This window comes from Mustela putorius, unplaced genomic scaffold (assembly GCF_011764305.1).
Source record: "Mustela putorius furo isolate JIRA1106 unplaced genomic scaffold, ASM1176430v1.1 tig00000275_pilon_pilon_pilon, whole genome shotgun sequence".
In the NCBI taxonomy this organism is placed as follows: domain Eukaryota; kingdom Metazoa; phylum Chordata; class Mammalia; order Carnivora; family Mustelidae; genus Mustela; species Mustela putorius.
The window spans coordinates 6393212-6410025 of NW_025421341.1; the positions used below are offsets into that span (position 1 = coordinate 6393212).

Consider the following 16814-nt stretch of genomic DNA (forward strand, 5'->3'; position numbering starts at 1 on the left):
GGAGCCCCAAACAAAGAACCCACTGCTAATGTATGTTCAAGATAAAACTAACTGTATCTTCACTCTCTTAGTTCAGGGCTCCTGCCTCTATCCATTCTACCAAGAGGCAAATGACCTAAAAGCAAGCTCAGATCAGGTTACATCCAGTTCAATTAATTATACCTTTTAAGTTTATGGTTGTGTATGAAAATAATTTACATTTTCAAGAGCTTTTTATAATTTACAAAACAATGATTCATTAAATTATCTCAACTTGCTCTGAAATAAGAGAATCATCACTTTTTAAAAAAGTGGTATTGGGGGCACCTGGGTGGCTCAGTTGGTTAAGCGACTGTCTTCTGTTCAGGTCATAATCCTGGAGTCCGGGGATCGAGTCCCACATCAGGCTCTCTGATCATCAGGGAGTCTGATTCTCCCACTGACCTCTCTCCTCTCATGCTCTCTCTCTCATTCAATCTCTCTCTCAAATAAATAAATAAAATCTTTTTTTAAAAAGTGGCATTGGTATTTGTCTTGAAAAGGTTTGTAACATTTCTTTTACCTCTGACTACTTTCCCTTTTCTATTTGTTTTGGTTTTGAAGCTGGAGCTACAAAACAAGCCAAGAGGAAAGTGATATTAGAGTATTTGAACAAAATGGTCTGCTGATTGGAACCATCATAAAAATATATTGGATGTTGTTATTAACCTCCATATTGCAAACGAAGAAACAGAAGCTCAAAGAGATTATGTGACTTGGCCAAGATTAAATAAGCACTAAATGGCAGAGCCAAGACATGGTTCATTTAAAAAACATAACATATATTGAGCATTTAATGTGTCAGGCTGGGTAAACAAGACATAGTGCTAGTTAATCCCTAAATAAACCAGAAATTTTTATAACCAGTATACTACGTTCTAAACCACTTTTTATGGAAGATCTTACTGAACCATAAACTGTAATTTTAGCAGCTGGCCAATCAATAAATACTCTTATACTTACACAAGATTCATGTAGCCAGATCTCCTTGGTCACCGATTTTGAAATATATGAGACTAAAAGATCTAACTCAGAATCATAGATTACATACTTTTTCTGGATTCTCTCAAGTACAATGGAAATTTGTGATTCTCAAATGTCCCCAGATGAACAAAACATTGACATGAATATGAAGTTGACTGCATCACTATAAAACCAATTATTAAAATCTAGATTCAAGAAGCTATTTTCAGTTCAGTTCAGAAAATTTCAGAAATTTTCAGAAATGAAAATTTCATTTTCAGGAAATTTTATTCTCAGTTTAGTTTTTCCATAGATTATGGAAGTCACTTGTAAGAAAAAAAACTAAGCTAATTGAGTTGGAACATAAACAGAATAATACATATTTTTAAATGTAGTTGTATGTAATGGAAAATACCATTCTTCTAGATTTAGCTGGACCAAACCATTTGTATAAGACCTAAATGAGATGCAGGGTTTTCAAAGAAATTTTGCTGCTTTTCCTTGAGCAAGTTGAAAGAAAAATGGGGTGTGCTTTTTTTTTTTTTTTAAAGATTTTATTTATTTATTTGACAGAGAGAAATCACAAGTAGATGGAGAGGCAGGCAGAGAGAGAGAGAGAGGGAAGCAGGCTCCCTGCTGAGCAGAGAGCCCGATGTGGGACTCGATCTCAGGACCCTGAGATCATGACCTGAGCCGAAGGCAGCGGCTTAACGCACTGAGCCACCCAGGCGCCCGGGGTGTGCTTTTAAGTGAAAACTAAATAAAGATGCTGGCATCGTAATGCAAAGATGACCGTCAAGAATTTTAGAAATTCAAAAACGGTATTTTTGTTAAAGGAATGTTTCCTTTTGAGTCAAGGCATCGGAAGGCAGTACAACCCCACCTGCTCAAGGCCCAAGCCACCAAATTCCCTTTCTTCGAATTTCCCCCAAGCTCTCCTGGCCACGCCCCTCTGTCCCTCACCTCGAGGTCCCGCCCCTTTCACCTCCCACTTCCTAGTAACCGCCCTCCTTTGCGCGGCCTCCTCGGGATCTGATTGGCTGATGTGTCAACCGCCAACGGCTGCGGAGTTTAAACCCAAGCCCTACCCCCCGGCGCCGCGGAGCTCCAGGAGCTGGGTGGTGGTCGCCCCCCCCCCCCGCCGAGAGAACGGTAAGTGAGAGGCCTTTGGCGTTGCCGCCCCGCACTCTGAGGAGATCCGTGCCTTTCCCGGGCGAAGCTCCCGGCGCCGCTCTCCGGAGCCTTCTGTCCAGCGAGCCCCGCGCGGCCCGTCGTCCCGCCCACCCGACGCTCGGGTATCTCCGGCTGCGGCCTTTGCGCCCCCTCGGAGGGGCTCGCTGGGGGGAGGCCCTGGTTTGGATTTAACCGGCTGCCTGTCGTCCCTTCGATTTTGCGCCGGGCTGCGTGAGGGGGGCGAGCGGCCGGTTAGGTCAGCTCCTTGAAAGTAGGGATTTCTGTGTGACTGCACCCCTCCCTGCTTTTTAAGAACATTTTCTACCCCCCTGTGAGCCCTTCATACGTACCCGCGGGACGAGCGTTGAGAGACTGCTTACCCGAGTTCTGGAAGGAGCCTCCTCCTCCGGATCTCTTTGAAGGCGAAGGGGTGATGGAAGACTGGGAAAAACTTCGAACTGGAACTGGGTCTTGATGTGCAGGTAGGATTTCGGTAGGGAATAGGGACGATGATTTTTTTCCTAGATGACGGACCCGATTCAGGAGAACCGGACTCGGAACTTAGTATTTCTGATTTAGAGTTAGCCGGGACCGTCCCAGACAAGAGCTGCAGACTAAATCCTAAATAACTCCTGTCAGTGAATGCTATGTGCCAAGTCCCGTACGAGGCGCTGTACGTACATTGGTTCAGTTAGTCCCTACAGCGAGATGCCCTTCCTTTCTCTAACTTGGTAAGTCTGCAAGTTGAGACCGAGAGTTGTTAAGGTGACCTAGCAATGAATGTCCTACAGATGTCATACAACATAGCCCAGGGTTGAAACTCGGAGGCCCCACGCAGTCCTGACCGCTGTTTAAAATCCCTCACTCTGTACGGTGAGTCACCCTTGCATGGTACTCCAGTGGCTGGCTTAGGTTCCTCAGGTGTTACCTGGCGAGGTTGCTGATGTGGAAGGTGACAGGGCTTCCTGTCAGGAAGACTCTGATATCTGGCTTGAGCGTTTGGGTGAGTGATTGCTAGTGCCATTTATTAAGTTAGGAACCAAGAACCAGCTTACTGAGGAGGACAGTTCAGCAGTGGTTTCCTAATTAGCAAAATGAGATTTGATCCTTCTGACTGGATTTTTTGGGGAGATGGACACGATTTCTATGTTAGTATCCTTTCAAGGGTGTGAGATGCAACCATTTGTCTTGAGTTTCTGTACATTCCTATGTTCTATCCACGGAATAGTTGGTGATCTTTGATTTTACTTTTTTCTCTTTTTGGCAAAACTTTAGGAAAAAACATTGAGCCTTCATGTTGTAAGGTTCCTGTTAAACTTCTTCCCCATTGCAGAAAATTCTTTTAAAACCATCTTCCCATTATTTGCTTGACATCTCCCAACATCTGTCAGCATTTGCAAAGGAGACTCGTTCCAATATTGGTCAGTTCTGAGTATTTGAGACTTCTTCCATTTATCCTGAGTTGTTTTCTTCAACAAATGTCTGTCCAGTAGCTGCTGTGTGCTAGGCACTCCTGGCTAAGGGTACAGCGGCAAACAAACTTGACAAAAATCCATACCCTCGTGAAACACATTTTAGTAGGAGAAGACAGACAATTAAATAAGGAAATTATGTGATCTTAGATTAGACACTGATAAATCAATGGCAAAATATATATATATATATATATATATATATATATATATATATGAAGTGAAATGGGGCCACGTGTGCAATTTTAAATACTTTCCTCTGGAAAGGCTAAGAAAGTGACATCTGAGTAAAGACAGTGAGTAAACCCTGTGATTATTTGGAGAAGAGTTGATACAAAGGGGGAAAGAAAGGAATATAAAGGTCCTGCAGTGGGAGTATGCTAAGGCAGCTAGGGTGGCTGGAGCTTAGTGAGCATAGGAAGAGTGATGAAGAGGTCAGAGAGGTACTCAATAGGGAATTGGGGTTCGGGGACGGGGGTGTCAAATTGTGTAGTGCCTTATAGGCCATTGCAGGGATTATGACTTTACTCCATTGAGAGGAAAAGCCACTGGAGAATTTTTAACAGAGTGACATGAATTTATTGAAGTTTTAAAGGGATCATTTTGGTTTGTAGGTTGAGAATTGATGGGGGAAGAATGCGGAGAATGTGGAAACAGGACACCATTTAGATAGTTGTAGCAATAATGTACATGAGAGAGAATGGCAACTTGGATCAGAGTGACAGTGGTAGGTGGCCTCTGAGGACATGTTTGAAAGTCAGGCCAGCACAGTGATGGTAGAGTGGGGGTAGAATGTGAGAGAAAGATGTTTCCAAGCTGAGCAAGTAGAAGGATGGAATTGCTGTTAAACAAGTTGGAGAGAACACAGTGGAGCAGGTTTGGGTGGGTGAGTTTAGGACATGTTAAGTTTGAGGTACATATTAGACATCTAAGTTAGAGATGAGGAGTAGGCCGGGTAAATAAGTCTGGAGTTGATTTGGGATATAAATTTGCAAGTCATTGGCCTTTAGACTTAAAAGCCAGAGCACTAGATGATGCCCTCACAGGAGTATGTGTACATAGGAAATGGATGAGACCCAAGGATGGAGATGTGGTGCACCCCATTGGTAAGAGGGAGATCAAGAATAATCAGCAGAAGAGATTTAGAAGTGGCAGTGAGGCAGAAAAATCCAAGAGAATGGGATATTTTGGAAACCCACTAAAAGTATTTTTCAGGGAGAATGACCTGATGTCAAATACTATGATTAAAATCATAGATCAGTTGAGAACTTGATCTTGACTACTATATCTGATTGAGCAGCATTGCAGTTTAGTTACTTAATTGATCAATTTCCATATGGTAGTGGTGAGAGCAACAACTTGATTAGAGTATCGAGAGGGAATGGGAGGGGATGAATTGGAGACAGCAAGTATGGACAACTCTTTAAAGTAGAGTTTACTCTTAAGAAAAACAGATAGGATAATAACATTCTAGCATGAAGAGATCACTGGTATTAAATGTTCCATTCTCATGCATTTACACATGCCATTCCTTCTTCCTGGAATACCCTTTCAAATCTTCATACCTGACAAATTGTTTGTTTTTAAGACTTATTTATTCATTCAATAAAAATTTATTGTGTTCATATTACTTGTCAGGCACTCGTCTGTGAGCTGCAAATTATGTCTGTGAATAAAATAGAAAAATCCATGATTTCTGGAACTTAAATTCTCATTGATAGAAAATAAATCACTTCTGTACTATATTAGTGATATAAATGCTATGGAAAAAATAGAGAAGGGTAAGAATAATCGGATATGCTGAGAAAAGGAGCTACAGTTTTGAAAGGTCTCACTGAGAAGGTAACATCTTTGCAAAGACGTGGAGGAGAGTGAACAAGCCATTTCTGTATCTGGAGGAAGAGCTTTCTCAGTAGAGAGAATGACCAGTACAAAGGACCTGAGGCTAAAGAATGGCTGCCGTTTGCCAAGCAGTTAGAGGTTGGTGGCCAGTGTGGCCTGGAAAGAATATACTAGGGGACAGAAGGAAGAGTTCAAATGGGAGAAATGGAAAAGAACAGATAATGGGGGGACTTCTTGACCATTGAAGAATTTCAACTTATTCTAAGAGAAATGGGAACCATTGAAGAATTTTAGATTGTATAGACTAATAAATACACTGTAAAGAGGGCAGCAGTGGAAGTAGGACAAGAGGCTATTATAAGTATTCAGGTGAGACGTGTCCACGCCTTCATCTAGGCTGATAGTAGTGGAGGTAGTAAGAAGCGGTCAGATTCTAATGTACTGTGAAGGCTGATTGGGGTGTGAGAGATTTTTGGCCAGAGGAACTAGGATGGAGTTGCCATTAACTGAAACAGAAGGCTCAGAGTGAAACAGGTTTGGGCAGGTTAAGTTTGATATGCCCTGTTTAGTTATTCAAGTGTATTACTTAGTATATGGACACTTATAGTAAGGGCATTGGGGGGCCTAACTAGATAAAATCCAGGACAGTGTCCCCATCACAAGATCCTCAACTTAATCACGTCTGTACAGACCCCTTCTCCACATAAGGTTCAGAAGGAGAGGGATTGGGACCTGATGTCTTTGGGAGACGTTTTTAGCCTGCTGCAGAGCTGGAGGAGGATTGGGATGAGGGAGATGAAGGTGACCAGGGAGATGAAGGTGACCTGGGAGCCTGGAGAGTCTGTGATTGATACAGAGAGGATAGTGAGGTTAGTCCTGTGGACTTAAGGCAGGTAATGGGGAGAGGCTGAGTATTAGGAGGTAGGCAGGCACAGGTAACAGCATTTCTTCTAGATCTCTGAAGCTAGAGGCAAGGAGGTTTGGGGAGGGGTGGGAGTTTTGAGAGGTTGATCATATCTAAGTACATAGCTCAGCTACCTTCTCAGTACAACCTTTTCTGATCCTTCTCCTCTGCCCAGTTAATTACTTTTATGCATGTGTATTATATCAGTTTTTCTTGTCATAGTATAATAGGATAATTACCTTCTTTCCACTGTTAGATCTTAGAGTGGTCCCACAGTGGTCCCATAGACTTTAGAGTCTAATAGAACATTACTCTAATGGACGAATAGGCACATTCGAGATTTCCTGCTTGCTCCTCCAAAACAGCTAGCCCCCCGACCTCCTAAGATTAGGTTTATTTGTTCTGAGCATTTTCTAAGGTTACACTTATTACATTGTATCGAAATAGGATCTGTCCTCACAGCAGATTCTGCATTCCATGACTGTGCCTTCCCATACAACCATATCCTGGTTTCTGGATAGATAACCAGGATATTAGATATAATAATATATTATATCTAATCTATATTAGATATAATAATATAGGTTTGGATGAAAAACAGTCATTTGCCTTTTTTTGGATACTACTTTAAACCACTTGTGACTGTTGGGTCCATGGTCAAAGGAGCGAGACTGATACAAAGTGAAGGTCAAGCAAAGCTTTATTTCGCGCCAAGCATCAAGAATCAAACTGACCGGCCAGGGCTGTCTCTTGCAAAGAGGCGACCCCTCCCAGCCTCACATTCTAACTTTTATAGAGTAAAAGGCCATGTGCTTGAGCCTGGCCACACACAGGTGGCCAATTGAATTACAGTTCACCCTATAGTAGTTATTTGAACTAGTCTATCACTCTGGTCAGAATTGGCGCCCAAAAGGCAGGGCCCACATTCTTGGGAGGTTAGGGAGATGCTTGCCTGATTGGATGTCTCCACCTGGCGTGGCTCATCCTTGTATTCTGGGCTCTGTTACCTCCCCCTGACCTGACATGTCCTGGTATATGGGCTCTGTTATCAGGGGCTGGTCAGTCATATTTTTCTGGTTTCCCAGACTTGTTTCTAAGTAAGTTCCTTGGGGGTGGGGGGCAGGGTCAATCTAAGTTTACTGCATAAACAACAAAATGGCTTGCTCTGGATAAGTAAGCCCTTCCAGTGACTATATGCATACTTTCAGATCTGTACAAAGGGTTTTGCAAATACTTATATACAAACAAATTGTATCACCTAAGTCATTATTGTTACCTTTTAGAATGTATTTATCAGTTATCCTTTTTTCTTTTATTAATTAGTACTCTGATTTCTGTCTTTTTTGTTTCTATTTCAGTGATGGAGCACCCAGTGATAGACTCTGGCTCACTTCTTACTTCAGGAATTAAGAGACATGTGAAAGACAAAAGAGTTTCAAAGACTGGGAAGCTGAATGTTTCCCTTGCTTCAAAAATCAAAACAAAAATATTAAGTAAGTGCCATTAGCCCTTGGAGAATTGATATAATATTTGGTACTTTATTTTATTAAGTATAGAAGTGACTAAAATGACTATTTTTGTTAACTGATACATTTTGTCCATTCACTCCTTCCTGTATCCTTCAACTCCTGTGAGCTGAGTGGTTATGATGATTTACCCTCAGTGGTGACAGCAGAATTTTCAGCAGTAAGGCTGGGGTAGCCTAAGGCAGCTACCTCCTACACAGCAAAGAAAATACCAATGTGACATTTCTGGAAAAGAGCTAAAAAAAAGTGACACATTGTGCTTGCGTGCTGTAGCAAGAGGATAGATGATGGATGATCTAGACGTGGCTGGCCCAGATAGAGTGTGGTAGTGGGTGGTTTTCATGAGCCGAAGCTCGTGAGGGTGCTGAGCCTTTGGAGACAGGGTTTCATGGGTTGTGGAACTAAGATTTTAGAAAGGAAAAAAAGAAGAAGAAGTGGGAAAAACTGCCAAGATAAATTCTCATCACTTCTGAAAATTATCTCAGTGGTTCGTATGTATCTTAGCAGGATGGGGAGAAGAGGTTTCCTGCTGGTATAGCCCCTGTGAAGGGTAATCGTGCATGCCCTGTGAAATAGCTAAAACTTCTGAGTATCTTTAAATCTTAATGTTTCTCCTACCCAGCTGTCTAGGGTCCTGTGGTATATTAGGCCCCCCCATTCAGTGGCTATTTCCTCTTCTGTTGAGCAGGACTGTTGGACACCCATTATTATGAAGGAACATGCTGTGTTTGAGGAGTGCAGCAGGAAATATCACCCTTTAGCTCTGGAAATCCAAAACCAGTTCTAATCTATTTTTGTGTCAAAGGTGGCTATCTGAAACTGCTTTCTCTACACCAAAGATAAAGTACTTTTTTGGACCCTGTTTTTTAGATGCCCAGACATTCCCTGAGTGTTTAAAAAATATACTTTCATAAGCGTATCTTATAGATACTATATTTCTATTCAGTGGGATATGTTATTGAGTAGTGGCATTTAAATAAAAATTATGAAAATGTAAGTATGCTGTCTGTATACTGAGGGAACATACTATATTTAAGGTGGATTTTACCAAGGAATTCACAATTAAATTTCTCTGCTAACAACACAGAAACATTTCTGATATAAATTATATTTATATGGTGTTTGGAAAGAGAAGGGGTCAAGTTTAGATTACAGTAAATGTCTAGAAATAAGAGTTGGATGTTTAGGGTAGAGATAGAAGATCCCACAGGGTTTAGATGATCTGTCCAGCCTTACAGTGAGTATGCTCCATTTCACTCAAGACTTTGAAAAATGGACTTCAGGAGCATTAATCGATAATTTTAATTTGTTAATTTTCTGAGTCACAGAAACCGGCTTAAAAATTTTGACAGATTGGCTACCCTAGTACCTATGGGATATCTCCAGTTAGAGCTTCAGAATCAGCTTCTCCATTCTACCTCCTAGTCCAAGTAGGAAGGCAAGTAGGGCAGCAGGTGTCAAGGCTGAGTTTTGGTGACTGGTGGAAACATCTAGGATACTGTGTCTGTCCTTGACATCTTTTGTCTCTTGACTCTGTATTCACAGCAGTCTGTATTCCTCACAGCACTTTCATTCTTCATCTTCTGTCTAGCTTTTATTTCTGCAGATCGAAACTCTGGATACATTTTTTTTTCAAAACTACATCTATACTGTTATTCTATTGTTTTCTAACCTTTAGTGAAAACTTACAATATACTGTGCCTAAAATAGTTTCATTAAAGATATGAAAACTTATGAAGCTGTAAGTTCAATATTAACTTCTTAAAAATTTTTTTACAGACAATTCTTCTATCTTCAAACTTTCTTTAAAGCACAATAACAGGGCATTAGCTCAGGCTCTTAGTAGAGAGAAAGAGAATTCTCGAAGAATTACAACTGAAAGGACGCTATTGCAAAAAGAAGTGGAGAAACTGAATTTTGAGAACACGTTTCTTCGCCTGAAACTAAATAATTTGGTATGGAAACTATATTGTATTTGAATTCTGAATTATAGACTGATTATTAGCTATATTTTTATAGAAGCTCTAAAAATGTTTTTCAAATCTCCAATCATTATAAAAAATTATTGAAAGAGTATGCCATATTAATGAACAAACTGTTAATGGGTAGTGGAATAGGTGTCTTAAGTCTACATCCTGAATGTGCAGTTGGGGCCCTGCAAGCCAGTGTAATACCTTGATCAACATTCGATTGTTTATCATTAGCAAAGCTTGATGCATTAATATATTTTAAGAAGGTGGACATAATTCTTCCATTGAAAGAAGGGGAGTTCCCAGAGTGTCTGTATTCTCTTTTAACCTCAGCATTCCCCTGGCTACACAGCAAATAGCATGAAGATTGTAGTCATCGCTTTCACTTCCAACTCTGTCCACAGACGGGTCAGCAAGAGCCAATGGTCAGCTAGGCTGCAACTAGAGTTCTAACTCTGAAATGAGCAGAAATTAATTGAAAGTGGAAAAATTGATCTATTCCTGAGTGTTAAGTTGTCTAACAAACTGTTCATTTTCCATAGGGTGTATTATTATTCCAAGAAGATAGAGAAATGTTTGTAAGAAAATTTATAATTGAGAGCTCAAAAGCAATCAAGGGGTGAGAGAGAGAGAGTGTGTATGTGTGTGTGTGTGTGTGTGTGTGTGTCTGTTTGAACTATAGAATGTAGCACCATTTTAGCTCAATATGATCTCAGTTATTTTTTAAGTCTTCTCAGCTGATGGTATCTCCTTAAATGTATGAATCTTAATTGATTAAAAGAGGTCTTTATTTTCTGCATACAGAATAAGAAACTTATAGAAATAGAAGCACTCATGAACAATAACTTGATAACTGCAATTGAAATGAGCACACTGTCTGAGGTAAGTCGAGTCTTTGTGTAAGTGGCGAAATTTTTTAAGCATTACTAAGGATAGTCGAGATTCAGTAGCATCAAGGTTGGAGATTCATATTTTAAACTTTGTGCAAAGAAAGGATGATAATATTGATTTTAACTGGCTAATGGCACATTATCACTTGGTATAATTGTTTATTGACATTTTTATGTAAAAATTAGGTTTTGATTAAAACACAGGATTAGACTGTTCAGTGAAACATAATGGCCCCTAAACCACTAAAAAACATAGAAGACATTCATAGAAAGGTAGTCTTTCAAATTAGAAAAGAGTTTGTGTTGCTAAAAAATGGGTGGGTACAATTGAAAAACGATTTGGGGAAAAAATTATAGAGAGATGCTACTATACACCATTCTCTAAAATAAATTTTCGATGGATTTAAATAAAAAAGGGGATATATAAAGTAAGAAGAAATTGTAAATAAATTCATGTTAGATAGGAGAAGACTTTCTGTACCTAGAAATAAAAATAGAAAGATTGAAGCCATAAAGGAAGCTATTGATGGATTTTCTCAAAAAAAATTTTTTTTTAGAAGGCTAAAAATGAGGGGCACCTGAGTGGCTCAGTGGGTTGAAGCCTTTGCCTTCGGCTCGGGTCATGATCCCAGGGTCCTGGGATCGAGCCCCACGTTGGGCTCTCTACTCCACAGAGAGCCTGCTTCTTCCTCTCTTTCCCTGCCTGCCTCTCTAACTACTTGTGAGCTCTATCAAATAAATAAATAATAAAATCTTTTTTAAAAAGGAAGGCTAAAAATTATAAAAATTAAAGGCTAGTGCCAGACTGGGAAAATTAAATAGCGGATAAAGCATTGATATTAATGATTAAATAGCTTTTATAATCTATCACAAAGAAAATCAAATCACCAGAAATATGAGGAAGAGGAAAGGACCAAATACTAGTGAAATTAATTCAATTATCTAAATAGGGAAAATAAATGCTAAGAATTAATAACGAATGAGAAGGCAAAATATACATAATAAACTGAAGAAAGGGTAGTGGAGTCCCAATTTTAGGTAAATTAAATAGATTCTAGAGGCAGGTTAGTGCTTTAGAGGGCAGCTTTTAAGTGGAATTGCCTGTGTTTAGATCCCAGCTCTGTAACTTCCTGGTCCTGTGACCTTGGCCTTTAACTCTTTGAACCTTAATGTCCTCTTCTGCATGATGTAGATGATGATGTAGCATATCTATGAAGAATTACTGTAATTGTTAAATGGGGTGAGCGTGTGTCCTGGCAATAGGAAGAATGCAGTAAATGTTAGCTGTCATTACTTTTTTATTATTGTGTCTATATCTTCCTGTGTTTTCTAAATTTTCTGCATATCTCTCCTTTTAAAAACTTAAAAATTCATTTTTTGGGCCGTTAAATACATAGTCCTTGTAGTAAAAAGATAGAAACTCAACCTATGTGATCAGTGTTTAGCTCCTTTGTCAGTTTTATAAAAGCTCACCAAAGAGTGCGTACTTTATCACCTAACTTAATCCACATTTGGATAAGGAAAGGATTTGTATAACTGTTCCTGTAGAAAAATGCTCACAAGACATGTGGCTTCTAGCGTTATTATAAATTTGATACCTAGTACAACCAGTGAGCTGAGATGTGCCTTATACATTTAGTACTCTCTAAGGAGAAGAGATGTCATTCCCTAGGTGGGGAAAGTCAGGGAAGGAGCTCTGTGTTGCTGATCAGCTTGCAGGGCTGAATTGAATTGCCCTGAATAAATTGCTAAGACTAGAATCAGACATAGCTATAGAGTTAGTACAGGAATTGACTTGGGGAGTAAGAGAAAGAAGCTAATTAGTTAGCAAGACCTGGAAAAACTGTGGAGAACAGTTAGCCCTAAAAACATTGCTCAACTATTTGTTTTGAGTTACTTGATATGAAGCTCCTTCCTTCCACTGGTTCTTTAAGGAAAAGTCTTTAGTAAGTAAGGTCAGCATTGTTCCCAGATGCTTTTTGTGTGGTTCTCTTTGGAGAACTCGAAGAGGACTGAGATCAGCATCTGGATTTAGGAGAAGGACAAGAGAGTAGATGCAGAAGCTGGATGGTGAAGGGACAGCATACAACTTTGGTGTCTGCTTTCTTGTTGAACAGACTAACTTTTGCATATCATGTTTCGAGTTTTGTGGTTCCTTTTCTTTTTGGTTGGGGGAGGGGATGTTGGCGAATGTAGACATTCCAATATCAGAACAATATAGCCAAGTATAGACAGAAGGCTCACAGGTGCCTCTGTTCTGCTTTCAGCTACTTTCCTCTTTATCCTTTCTTCGCCCAATACCTCATAGGGGTAACTGCTTTGTTTCTTTATATTAAAACAAAAACATTAAATATATTCTTTCTTACACAAAAGGTAACATACTAGCCCTACTTGTACTATGCCTTGCTCTTTTTAATGTGACATATCTTGTAGATCTCTCCATATGATTACCAGAAATCCTACCTCATTCTTTTTTAAGTGCTGCTTAGGATAGATCTAGAATGGACTAATATAACTAGGCTCTGGGTTGGACACTTGGGTTGTCTCTTGCTCTTGGCTTGACATTAGTGTAGAAAGCCTTTTCCTCTTGCATTATTAACTTTTCCCTCCCTTCTGGATTATTCCCATCCGGATGCAAAAATGTTATCTCCTATCTCCCATCTTTAAAAACAAAAACAAAAAAACCTTTTACTCAGATCACCCACCCCTAGCTCCTCTCATTTTTCTCCTTTATAGCAAAACTCTTTGAGCGAATTGTCCTCACTGTCTCCAGTTTCTCTTGAATCCATACCAACCAGGCTTTCACCACCACTCTTCGGAAAGTGCTCTTCTGAGAACTGATCTCCACATTACCAAAACCTCTAGATATTTCTCGGTCCTTATGTTGGCCTTCATGTGACTTTTACAATACTACATTCTCCTAAGTTTCTTCCTATCACTCTGATTGTTCTTTTTCAGTCTGTTTGCTGGTCCCTCTTTATTTTCCCAACTGCTAGATTTGGGGTACCCCAGAACTCCGTTCTTGTACTTCTCTCTTCTAGCTACACTTGTTCCCTAAGTGATTCAATCTCTCTTCTAGCTACACTTGTTCCCTAAATGATTCATCCATTCTCCTGGATTTATAAATTAGTAGACAGAGAGGCAGGCAGAGAGAGAGAGAGAGGGAAGCAGGCTCCCTGCTGAGCAGAGAGCCCGATACGGGACTCGATCCCAGGACCCTGAGATCATGACCTGAGCCGAAGGCAGCGGCTTAACCCACTGAGCCATCCAGGCGCCCCCATTCTCCTGGATTTAATTGTTGTTAAATACTCATGACTCCCAGATTTGTACCTGTAGCCTGGCCATCTCCTTTGAACTCCAAACAATATCTAGTCAACTACCTATTTGGCATTTCTCTTTGGATGTCCAAGAGGCATCTTAAATTTTACATTTGCCACCAGACCAGTTCCTTTAGAGGTCTTCATCTCAGGTAATTGCAATTTTGTTTTCCTATTTTTTCCTCATACCCCATACTGGATCCTTCAGCAAATCCTTCTCGTGCTGCCCTAAAAATCAGTCCAGAGTGTTACCACTTCTCATAACCCTGACTTTGATCACCCATACAAGCTACTGTTTTCTCTTACCCAAGTTTTTTGAGTGGGATCCCAGCTTGGGCTTCTTGCTCCTGCACTTGCCTCTATATTCTCTTTCCAGCATAGCAGCCAGAGAGACCCCATTAAAACTCCCCAGTGGCTTCCTCTGTCATCTATTGCCCATTGTTGCCTGAAAATTGAAACTCAAAGTGTTCTTTCTCTCACCTCGGTGACTACTCAACTCCTTCCACTCTAACACCTTCGATCTGCAGACCTCCTCCCACTCCTCACACATAAGCAAGCTGCCACTTCAAGGCTTTTCGACTTGTTCTTCCTTCATATGGCCTACTCCCTTCCTTCAGATCTTGACTCAAAAGTGACTTCAGTCAAGACTTCCCCAGCAACCCTAAATAAATCTGAGCCCTTCCCCACCTCTGCCCCAACATTTCATGTTCTGCTTTTCTTGCCTTCATTTTTCTCCTTATCACTTAACACTATATGACACATAATTTTACTCATTAATTTTATCATTCATCTCTCCAGAACATAAGGTTCTTGGGTATAGGATTTTTGTCTGTACCACACCAATGTCTAGAACATACTAGAAAGCAATAAATTATAATAAAATGTTGGATACTGCTTCCCCATTAAGAATGATCCTTTTTTTTTCAAGGCTAATGTACATATTTGTAATATTTAGGGTTAGGGTTAGGGTTAGCTTTTTAAATAAAAAATAAATATATTTAAATTAGTTTTTTAGCATCTATAGTAATAAACATATGACCTTTCTTTTTAGATGTATTAATATGATGCCTTATATATTTTTTAAAGATTTTATTTATGTATTTGACAGACAGACATCACAAGTAGGCAGAGAGGCAGGCAGAGAGAGAGGAGGAAGCAGGCTCCCTGCTCAGCAGAGAGCCCAACTCGGAGCTCAATCCAGGACCCTGAGATCATGACCTGAGCCGAAGGCAGAGGCTTTAACCCACTGAGCCACCCAGGTGCCCCTGATGCCTTATTTTAATAGCTTTCCTAGTTTTGCAATTATGTAATAAATTTAAAAAATGATTTGTTACTGTGTTCCTAAATTCCTTTTGCCAGTGTTTTTTTAGGAATTGCAATTAAATTAAATTAAATTACTTTAAATTGCTATTCATAAGTAAGGTTTTCTTCTTACACAGTCTTTAGCCATTGATAAAAAATATTATAAATACTGAACTCAGGAAAAGAATTTGTATGTTTCCTTCTCTCTGCGATCTATAAAATTGATACAATATCAGAAATATTTTTCCTTAAATGCTTTTTAGAATTCCCCTGTGAAACCTCAGTCTTTCTTTGTAGGAAAGGTTGTTCTTTGTTCACTTCATTTCTTCTACGGATATTGGTTTTCTTGGGAAAATTTCTCTTTTGTGGTCAGTTTTAATGATTTTATATTTCTTTAGAAAATTACTATTTCATTCGTGTTTCAAATTGATTTGCAGAGTTGGCCAAAGTATTCAGTCATTTTAAAATTTTGTCTGTTTTATTTTTCCAGTTGACTAATTTTTTTGTATTTGGGCTTTACCTTGATTTTATGTCCCAGTAGATTAGGTAATTGTGGCTTTTCAATTTTTTTCTTTTAAAAGAACCATTTTCTGGATTTTTTTTTTTTTTTAATTTTCAATTCTACCATTTTGGTGTTTCAAACTTAATTAATTTTTGCTTCTTTCTTTAGTAATAAGTCATTTCTTCTTTCCTGTGGTTTATTTTATTGTTACTTCCTTAACTGAGGTAGGTCCCTACTTTATTTTCTTAATTCCTAACTCTGTAGGAAGGTACCATTTTTGACACTATGTGGAAGATTTTTGTCTTTAGTTTTGGTAAATTTGACCCTGATGTATCCTGGCATAGATTTCTTGGAGTTTATCCTTTTTGGGCTTTACTCAGCTTGAATATGCAGATTGGTTTCTTTTGCCAAGTTTGGGGCATTTTCAGCCATTATTTCTCTAAAATTTCTTCAGTACTGCCCTCTTTCTTTCCTTCTGGGACTTCAGTGACATGAATGTTGTATCCTTTGTTATGGTCCCATAAATCCTTGAACCTCTTAGTTATTTTTCAGTCTCTTCTCTTGCTCAGATTAGTGCTTTTTGTTGCTTTATCTTCAAGTCCACATATTTCCTCCACCTTTGTTTTTGAGTCCATTGAGGTTTGTTTTGTTTTGTTTTGTTTTATTATGTTAGTCCCCATACAATATGTCATTAGTTTTTGATTAGTGTTCCAAGATTCATTTTTTACATATAATACCCAGTGCTCCATGCAATCCATGCCCTCCTTAATACCCATCACCCGGCCAACCCATACCCCCACCTCTCTCCCCTCAAAACCCTCAGTTTATTTCTCCGAGTCCACGGTCTCACGTGGTTCGTCTCCCCTCCGATTTCCACCCCCTTCATTTTCCCCTTCCTTCTCCCTCCATTCTATTCCTTATGTGCCACAAGTAAG

General features: G+C 39.5%; 1 protein-coding gene across 2 annotated transcripts in view; it reads left to right on the forward strand.

Annotated features, from left to right (window-relative positions):
* The first annotated feature begins 2022 nt into the window (after positions 1-2022).
* Positions 2023-16814, forward strand: part of SGO2 (shugoshin 2) — a 42658-nt gene continuing 27866 nt past the window's right edge. The window contains exons 1-4 of one of the 2 annotated variants that reach the window (XM_045078528.1): positions 2023-2133; positions 7731-7865; positions 9678-9853; positions 10673-10750. In XM_045078528.1, coding sequence (XP_044934463.1) covers positions 2025-2133; positions 7731-7865; positions 9678-9853; positions 10673-10750 — 498 coding nt within the window. In that variant the 5' untranslated portion in view covers positions 2023-2024. The other variant, XM_045078529.1, reaches the window with a different exon arrangement.